The 10,095-nt window shown below is 40.4% G+C and overlaps 1 protein-coding gene across 2 annotated transcripts; it reads right to left on the bottom strand.

The window, feature by feature from the left end:
* Positions 1-350: 350 nt before the first annotated feature.
* Positions 351-8,561, bottom strand: TYMS (thymidylate synthetase). 2 transcript variants are annotated; one of them, XM_033154996.1, is made up of 7 exons: positions 8,351-8,561; positions 6,867-6,940; positions 5,066-5,240; positions 3,891-3,992; positions 2,930-3,105; positions 1,378-1,449; positions 351-794 (listed from the first exon to the last, which is right to left on the bottom strand). In XM_033154996.1, the coding sequence occupies exons 1-7, from the start codon at positions 8,544-8,546 to the stop codon at positions 657-659; spliced, it is 933 nt and encodes a 310-aa protein (XP_033010887.1). In that variant the 5' UTR covers positions 8,547-8,561; the 3' UTR covers positions 351-656. The 2 variants fall into 2 exon arrangements, with proteins under 2 accessions (XP_033010887.1, XP_033010888.1); XM_033154997.1 differs by lacking the exon at positions 1,378-1,449.
* Between the last annotated feature and the right edge of the window lie 1,534 nt (positions 8,562-10,095).

Here is a 10,095-nt window from a genome sequence, read left to right on the forward strand (position 1 = left end):
GGGGGAAGTGGTGTATAGGGCATATCATACATACAAAATTACTCATAAAGGAGGAAGAGGCTGCTGCTTTCACCTTCTGCCATAACTACAATGGAAGGAGACACTGGAAGTTATCACTACAATTTACTAGGAACTACAGAAGTCTTCCCAATGAAATATCATTTCTATTTGATAGCCTAGAATGTGGGGGAAGGGCTTGGCTTATTATTATTATTATTATTCAATTGCCGACTACTTATCCAATTGTTCTATATTTTACACAGTATCCCCTTCCCTTTTACTACCTTGTCAGGTAAACTTGAAACCTATCTAAATTATTGTAATAGAATACAGGTGATGCACATAACACATATGTACTAAAGAAATATATGTGTATTTTATTGCATAGTTCAGAAATTGTAGAAAGTGCTTTTCTATTATACAACCTAGAAAGTTAACCTCTCAAAGCAAGTGAAGTTGATAAAAGTATCCTCCGGGGGGGGGGGGGGAGTACTTCATTGGATACAGTGCATACTTCAAACTCTGTAAGAAAACCATGATAATTTATCATGAAATATCTTTAGCATTTTCTAATATTTAGAAAGTCAAAATATGGTTCTTCTAAGGGCACTACTGCAAATTGGACCTTAAGGCAAGTAAACACTGTTACAAGTCACCTAGACAGCCATTTCCATTTTAATAGCTGGATGAGGATCATAACCTTCTAGTTCAAAGTCATCCACCTTGAAGTCATTGATGTTTTCAACATTGCGAAGAATTTTGAGTTTTGGAAAAGGTCTTGGTTGCCTCTGAAGCTGAAATTTTAAAGTAGAGTTGGTTATTTCAGAGGCATGGCATTCATATAAAATAGACTAATTATGCAAGGGGTATTCACTTTAGCAACAAATTTCACAATGACATTTGTTTTAAATCATTTCATGTTAATACTTGTATAATTAAACATTATACTTGTTTAGGAATATTAATTGCACACATAATGACCAGTAGTTGCTCTGCTGCTGCTATATCTACCAACAAATGCTCCAATATAAGCCCAATTAGTCAATGCTGGGGAACAGCTGATGTTAAAGTCACATTTTGGCCAGATTGTGCCTGTATTGTCTCCAGCACTTGCAGAAATGTGAACAGTCCAATAAACTGCACAGCCTTTCACCTTTTAGTAAGCTGTGTTCAACCCGCTCAAAGCCCATGGAGATCACATCCATAATGTATTGGTCATGTTCAGCAGCTCTTATACTATTAAGCAAATGACAAGCACTATGAGTAATGCATTCCATCATTCCTTTAACTCCAAGATTGATCTAATTCAATATATATAGCTATGGAAGGAAATACACAATGTGAGTAGTAAGGCTGGCTATTTGCCAAACTATTTACCTGGATTTTCAAAGGTTCGATATGATTCAGGTAAATATGAGCGTCTCCTAGTGTATGTATGAACTCGCCAGGCTATATAAAAAAGAAACACAGCCTTAATATTAGAAATAGAATGAACAAGAATATAAAGGGTGGCCCAGAAGTAGGTATAGTGCTTTAAAATCCACATTCTTTGTTCTTGACTCAAGTTCTCATCATTCACAATATCAGTAAAGAAAAAAATTAATTAATTAATTGTATACCTATTTTTGGGACACCCTGTACATGCTGATATATTTCTTAAGCAAGATTGCTCTAACAAGATTCCTGAGCAAGCCATTTAAGACACACAAAATTACATGTTATATTCCTTATTCTGAACTGGTTTGAATGCAAGTTAATACATTACAATAAATATGTACAATAACCTTGGTCTGCTATCACAAGCACATGAAGGAGCAATGTTTGCATACTCTATATAAAATCTATGGTTCATAATTTTCTAGTGGATATCTGCCTCATTAGAGTAGCAGCTATAAATTGTTAACATTAATGACTTTCCTGGGATAAATTGTTCTACTGGCTCAAGAAGCAGCCACCTACATATGGTGAAATCCTGTATGCTGTGTTTACAGAGTCTAATGGTTCCTACAAGTCCATATGACAACATCCCAGTCTCTGCATAACTCTTCTGTCTTGAGCTAAATCCACTGGGGCCAACTACAGTAACAGAAATCCTACATCAGAGCAGCACTCTCCTAGCAAGATGGAGCAAAACCCCACAAGTTTTTCCCACTTGAAGCAAGAACAGGTTGCACTCGAGGACCTGAACAAAAGCCAGCACAGCATGCTGCCAAGAAGATACAGACAGGCTAGTCTGGCACTGATCTGTCCCGCTGTACACAGAAGTAGTTTTTTGAGAATTATCAGAACCTGGGAGTTGCTCTGCACCCTGTGCTGTATGATCACAAAGGGCAGAATTACAGCCATGGAAAATTCAAGTGCTTCTCACAACGGGCACAGGAAATGGAGTTTTAACATCTGTACCTTGACCCATTGTGCTTATAGTGGTGAATGTTTAGTTTTGCTACAAACATTTCCCAAGTTCCTCATAACTCGCTTTTATAAACAGAAATATTAGAACAGCAGCTGTATTAACTTTCAGGACTTTTTGGCAACATCGCAACTATCTTCTTATTGTCAAATTATGGCAGCCAGTGGAAGATACAAGCACATTGGACTATAAAATGCTTGACCTGATAGATCTACTGACAGAATTCTTTTTCTACAAATTGCACCAACCATCCAAATAATGAAGGCTGAGATCCTACACACACTTAATGGGGAATCAAGTGACATTGAACTTAACAGGGCATACTTCTGAGAAGTGTATACAATTGCACTGTCGAAGAAATATGAAACTTGTTCTGAAGTTCAACACCATGTACAAATTTTCAAAAGTTTTTCATTTATATACCATCCATTTTAGAAAGTCTTCATATACTACTACATTCTTTCTAGTTTATTTATTTTGTATTTTGAAAGTGGAAATAGATAAAAGCATTAAAAATACCTTCAAGCCTGTAACATGCGCAACCATTGAAGTGAGCAATGAATAACTGGCAATGTTGAAAGGTACTCCTAAACCCATATCTCCAGAACGCTGATACAACTGACAAGAGATTTCACCGTTTAAAACATAGAACTGGCATAGAGCATGACATGGAGGCAAGGCCATTGTGGATATATCTGAGAAGCAAACACAACACGGCAAAAATTACGATACGTCCAATGGTAAAATTCCACCCACGGTATGATCTTGCTGGCTTTGTTTTGTAAACTAGCAATTACCATTTCCCAACATAGCAACAGTGTGTCATTGTTAGAAAAAGACAAAAAAGGAAAAATAATGTTAAAACTAAATTCTAAAGAACTGGCCAGTTCTTAATGCATTTTGTGTAGAGTATTGTAGTGGCAGCTTGAGAACAATCCCTTTTCACAGGTGAACACACAAGTAGTTTGGTGTTTATTTTATTATTATTATTATTATTATTATTATTACTCCACCCATCTGGCAGTTGTTTTTTATTATTATTATTATTATTATTATTATTATTATTATTATTATTAATACCCCGCCCATCTGGCTGGGCCTCCCCAGCCACTCTGGGCGGCTTCCAACACAATATTAAAATACAATAATTCATCAGATATTAAAAGCTTCCCTAAACAGGGACAGTAGCACAGCGTGATGTAATGGTTAGAGTGCTGAAGTAAGACCAGGAAGACACAGATTTGAATCACCATTCTGCCATTTATTTTATTTTATTTTATTTATTTTATTTAAAAAGCTGAGTATTTTTTTTAATTTAAAAATACATTTAAAATATATTTTACTTTGATCATAACCACAAGGCATACAAAAACAAAACAAGAAGTCAGTTTACAAACAACATATGCAAGCTATTCCACTGTTTTTGAGAACAGGATTATCATGCACAACTACAAGGTACAATGACATTACATAACCATACCTTTAGGATTCCACGCACACATGATTATTCTTCTGTTATCTGGATTGTTTCTGATTGTATCAATTACTTGCTGCAGCTGATCTACTCCTTGCCCTGTGTAATCTGAAAATACAGAAGGAAAATTGTGACAATGCGACAACTGATAAATTTTAAATTATCTGTGAAACAGTCAATTGTCAGGCTCATTCTTAGGAGGCAATTCATATCATTTATTTTCATACTACCCCACTAAAATTTACAAAACTACTTAATAGTGAGATAATTTTCCTTTACTAAGAAACATAAAGGTTCTTAATGCACAGCAAGATTGAATACATCAGTGCTGTTTCTGGTACTACTGCTTCTTCCTTGCTCATGAAGCACAGAACCTGCAGTAATACTGCCCCTTCATTCTGTGATTTCACACTATTTTTTTGATAACGTTCTGCTTATTGTGTTCCCTCAGTGCAGATTTCCATATGAACTTATGTGTGCCATTATTACTATTATTGATGGGAGTGGCTAGAATGATGTAGAACTATTTTTGACACCCTTTAACCCCCACCACATCTTTAACATAAGATAGGTGGGAGTCTGTGAGAAGGAAGTGATTGTGATAGTAGCTATATGCATGCCCTCTGCAGCCATGTCTCGTACCTTTCTAAGGTACTAAATACTTCTGTGTACTCTTTATTTACCCAAGAACCCCCACAATAATATGCAAAATGGGCAAATGAACAGAAAGGCATCTTTTAGGAACATTAATTCTTTCCCAGAGCAGCTGTACTGAGGGGGGGGGGGTGTACCTTAGAGGGGGAAATGTGTTAAATTTAAGGCATGAATGCACTATTTTACCATAATCTCTTCAGTACCTAGAATACTGGATTTTCAATTAAGCAGTTAATCCTGTCCTCAGTATGGAGGATAACTAAATACAGTGGTGCCCCGCTAGACGAATGCCTCGCTAGACGAAAAACTTGCTAGACAAACGGCATTCGTCTAGCGGAAGCTGCCCCGCAAGACGAAAAAGTCTATGGGGCTGCTTCGCAAGACTTTTTTTTTTTAGTGCGAAAACCTCCGCGCTCCATTGCCGCTTCGCTGGACGAATAATTCGCTCTACGAAAAAACTCGTAGAACAAATTATTTTCGTCTAGCGGGGCACCACTGTATAGGAAACCAATGGAATGTGTCATTACCTGTATGCATATCTTTGTATTCAGCTCCAAAATGTCTCCACTGGAAGCCATAAACTGGGCCTAAGTCTCCTTCCTCCCTAGAAAAGAATCCCTGTTTGTCTAAGAATTCACGAGAACCATTGGCATCCCAGATCTTAACACCTTTAGCAGAAAGTTCTTTTGCATTTGTAGAACCCTGTGTGGGGTAAAAAAAAGAAATATTTATTAATGTTAATTAAGAACATAATTTTAAGATACTTCCTGAATTCCTTCAAATTATTAGTTGAGCTTCCTGCATTGCAGGAGGTTGGATTAGATGACCCTCGGGATCTGTTCCAATTCTGCAGTTCTATGAGCATTTATGTTAAAAAGGCACTACTGTACAGAAATGTGTGTGGGATAGTACATTCTGCAGTTTTGTAACACTGTTATGTATTGGTTTAATATGTATACATGAGTTTCACTGCTAGTTCTGTTACTACCTTTCCAGCTCCAGGGTTATTCAAACGGGTGCGGTGACAGTTGCTATTGGTTAACTGGTTGGCACAATTTGGATCCTTACTCTTCTCTTCAAGGGTTTTCCTGACTAGGAGTGGAGTAGAATTTTGATTCAGTTCTCATTGGGTCCTGCCAAAATCTAAATGTTGTGGGATGTAAACACAGCAGCCAAACACAACACTCCTAGAGAGGACATGAAGGTAACTCAGTCCTCCAGGCTTAACTTCCTGTTTACCTGGACTGAGTTACAGGAACCAGAAGTAGGTGTGGTCTTACCTGGGAGGAAGATCCCAAAGAAGACTTTCCATTTTGCCTCATCCTTTGAAGAAGCAGCATGCTCTCTCTCAGCCTGCAGCTGAGAGAAGCAGGGGTGAAGGCTGTTCCCTTATGGAAGCAGCTTCACTGCATGTAAATACATTTATCTAAGTTTGTCTGCCTCCTTGTAGCCTGTACTGTGACTCTTGGATGTACGTGAGTAAACACTCTTATATCTAATAATCAGTGCTGCTTTGTATCTTTATTTTTAAGAGGGAACAAGGGGAATATACCAGGAATATAGCTGGCTTAAGCAAGCCTATGCAAACGTTTTTCTGCTGTGTTTTAAAAGGGAATGTAAACTCTGCTAAGTTTGGAGCTTGCTCACACAAGCTGGGATTGAGATATATAATATATACTCATCCACACTCCTAAACATTCCCACAAATGTATCTTTTCCCTGTTCCTGAAAGTATAAAAGGAGCTCGCCCTTTCCCTCTAGTCAGTCAAGTTCCTACTGCAATAAAGGAAATTGTTCTTGTTAGACTTGACTCCTAGCATATCCTTGCTAGCATGCTGAATCACTACCCAGAGTTGATTACACAAAGAGCTGAAATCGTATAGACACTGCACTCGCGACATAACAAACACCACAGGAACAAAGATAGCAAGGGTGATATAGAAGACTTGGAACACACACAAAAAGGACCACCATACCTTGTCAAACCTAGCACACAGTAAAAATTTAAATGTATCAACTAGTTCTGAGCTAAAAGTAATACAGTGGTGCCTCGCAAGACGAAAATAATTCGTTCTGCGAGTGTCTTCGTATAGAAAATTTTTCGTCTTGTGAAGCACCAACAGAGAATAGCGGTTTTGACCAAAAAAAGGGGAAAAAAATTCATCTTGCGAGGCAAGCCCATTGACATTTTCGTCTTGCGAGGCAGCCTTCCGCTAGCAAATGCCTTTTGTCTAGCGAGTTTTTCGTCTAGCGAGGCATTCGTCTAGCGGGGCACCACTGTACATAGAATATTGCTGCATACTAGTACATACCAATTATATACCATACCTTGATAAACCAAAGTAGTTCTTCAAGTACTCCCTTCCAGAAAACCCTTTTAGTTGTTAGCAATGGAAAATTATCTGAAAATCAATTGTAAGAAAGTTAGAGCAGATAAGAGAACATCTCTAATTCATCAGTACACATTTAAGAGGAAACATTACCTACCAAATATATTAAATATGGACAGAGCAATTTTATTTGTAGGAATAGGCAGAGAAAAGAATCCACAGTAGACCAACTGTTACATCTAAAGCCCTATTGTTTTGCTGCAGCAAGGGAAGAAGGTGGATTATGGTTTTATTTGTTCCCCTTTAACCTTTATCTTCTGCCCAATGGACTTCAGTGGGAGAATTTACTATGTCATATCCAGGTCTATTATGGTGGTAACATCACAGCAGCAAAATCCGGTGGATTCACAGCCTATCCTGTTTCTGGCTTCGCTGCCAGCAGAGAGGGAGGTCCACCAAATCATATGCACCTGTCAACCACCCTTTCAGGAAGCATCAGACCGCCAAAGTGACCTCCCAGGGGTACAAGTGTTGTATAGAGGTCCATGGCTGCCCTGACAAGACCCCCCCTCTCGACCTCACTGATGTGGTCCAAAGGAAAGCAGAGTAATACATGTGGCTCCAGCTTGGCTGCAGGAGTTGCCAGAATGAGGCATACAAGTGGGCCATCCAGCCATCTTAGGGGCTCCACTCAAAATTTGTGTAGGGTTTCCTCCCTAGCCTTTTCTTCTCCCTAAAATATCCCGCAAGGCAGCAGAAGTTTAGGACCTGAGTTTTCCGTCTCCTAGATGGGCCAACTTCCCAGCTTGACTAGCCCAACCTGCCCACCCTTCCTCCACAGCACCCTGGATCAAAAGAAGCAGTCCTGGGTTTGGATTGCTCCAGACTGTCTATGACAGGGGTGCCAATTTAAGTAAAATATGGGGGGTTGCAGGTATTGCACACTATTTGAATGGCAATGCCCATCAACTTTGGGGACTCAAATATTTTAGGGGGGGCGAAGACCCCTCAGCCCCACCATGAGAGAAATGGTACGATTCTGACATTTAACTTTTGGCTTGTGCCCATAATCCTGGAATCGTGGGGTCGGGAGCTGGGAGGGAAATAATCGCGCGCGCATAAACAAACACACTCAAAATACGCTCTGACGTTAATAATCCGGTTTTTGGCGGGGAAACGCTGCGTCCTTCCTCTGCTGCTGCTGCTGGGAGGAACTGAAAACAGGGCGGCGTCCATTCCTTCCTCAAACAGGGAAAGAAACCCCACGAACGAACATTTTAATAAAAAGCTTAGGGCTTTATTTTTATGGTGTCGTCAGTCCCACTAGGCTGCCGGTTGCTTGATTGATAGGTATCGAAGAGCGTCTCCATATGATCGAGAGGCGCCATTAACCCCTCGCAGGAAGGAGCAGCGTCTCCTCGTTTCCTTCTGCTGAGGGGGAAAGAAAAGAAGAGAGCCGGGGCTGAGGGAGGAGAGGCTCACCTCGGAGGCTATAGCGCGCCTGCAGCCCGAAGACGGAGAGGGTGCCGGTCCCCGTGCGGTCCCCTTTTCTGTGCCCGAAGCGCAGGATCTGCTCCACTTGCCTCAGGTACTGGAGCTCCCCGTGAGGCGGCACCGCTGCCGCCGCGCCGGAGGACTCCCCGCGAGGGGCTTCGGTCTCGGTCACCACAGCGGGCATAGCGAGGAAGCGACGAGGAATCGTGTGGGAAAACCTAGCGCGACGACAAGGGCCTCCCGCTTCTAAAGAGGCACAACTTCGGAATTGGCGCGCTCACCCACCCATATCCCCTCCGAGCCAATAAGAGAGATGTGGAGGCGGGCACCGCTGCAGATCCTGCTTTACTATTGGCTGTCACGTTTCCTATATCCTCCGCGGCTCTCGTTGAAAGTAGACGCGTTTCCCTCTCGCCGCCTGCTCGGTTGGTCGGTCTTTTAAGTGGGGTTTGCTTCATGGTGCCTTTGTATCATCATCACATCGATACTTAACTGGTGATCGGAACAATACTTTTTTTATGTCCTGTTGGTTTTCATAATCTTGAGCGGCTCCTAGTTTGGTTGCCGGTTTGCGCTGTGTGTTGGAATACGCGGCCGCCGTCCTGCAATTCGGCGGGACAAATGGGAGCTGCAACAAGATTTTGCAGCATTCTGGGTACCCCATTTCCATTTCCCCAGCAGTCAGCCAGCTTGCCATACAAGATGTGCCGGCGGAAATCCCACCTATCCAACTATTAAAGTTGCAGGACCCTTTTGGGGGGGGGGGGCGGAGGTTACCCTACAAGGAGCATCATCAGTCCTCATTAGGCTGGATTTTGGGGTCCTCTACTTTGGAGTACTGTGAGGGGTCTCTTAATAACTTAACACCTTTAGTAAACTACAATTTTAGGGATTATTTGGTGGAAGCCATGACTGTTAAAGTGGTGTAAGTATGGTTTAAATGTGTAGTGTGGCTATAACTGGTTTTTCTCTTACACACTATAAATTCAAGTTTATATGAACGATGGTGATTCTTAATCAGTTTTTGAAATCGGGAATATTCTGATATCAGGAAATATACCTTTAGATTACATTGGATAACACTCAGTATGGAGTACAGCTGGTTTCCCATGTTACATTTTTACAATGCAAGTGCAAAATTGACTGCACCTGCATTCTTCTAATGTATGAACAGTCAGATAAGATGCACTGCTGAGTAAAACTCAGAATCTTGTTCCAGCAATGTCCAACTATTTGAATATCACAAAGAATACTGTACAATGCTGTATTAATTTTGCATAAAGTCACTTGCTCTTCATTTAATAGGAAATTGCCTTGATTTGCCCAAGAAAACAAAATATAGAAAGGATCTTTGCTGGTCTATAAGAAAATTACCAAAATCCCTGTTAGAACAATACATTTATTAGACCAGCCTAATAAAGAAGTCAAAAGCTACACACTTAATTTGTGACGTTTTGATTGTCCTCATAAAATATGACTTGGTCCCACAATGAGTGAATTGGTTCTATTTCTAAAATTATTCAAACTACAAATAAGAGGTTGATGCATTTTTTGTTTATTTGGGAAGTAAGAATATAAAGAATAAGTATATTTTTAAAATGAATGAAAAACATGAATATTCATGGCTTTGTATGTGCACTTCAGGTTTGCTCTCTGCGATTTCACCCTCTACACAGTGAACCTTGTCAAGTAGAGGACCACAGCCTGTTCTTTCATTGCCATTACAATGTAAA

This window comes from Lacerta agilis, chromosome 7 (assembly GCF_009819535.1).
Source record: "Lacerta agilis isolate rLacAgi1 chromosome 7, rLacAgi1.pri, whole genome shotgun sequence".
NCBI lineage: Eukaryota > Metazoa > Chordata > Lepidosauria > Squamata > Lacertidae > Lacerta > Lacerta agilis.

Bases quoted from the DNA above. Each gene is read 5' to 3' on its own strand.
- TYMS (XM_033154996.1), bottom strand. From the start codon at position 8,546: ATGCCCGCTGTGGTGACCGAGACCGAAGCCCCTCGCGGGGAGTCCTCC. The intron at 3,993-5,065 runs GTAATGACACAT...CTGTATTTTCAG, and splicing joins ATACAAAGATATGCATACAG to ATTACACAGGGCAAGGAGTA. The intron at 795-1,377 runs GTAAATAGTTTG...TTAAAATTTCAG, and splicing joins TCGAACCTTTGAAAATCCAG to CTTCAGAGGCAACCAAGACC.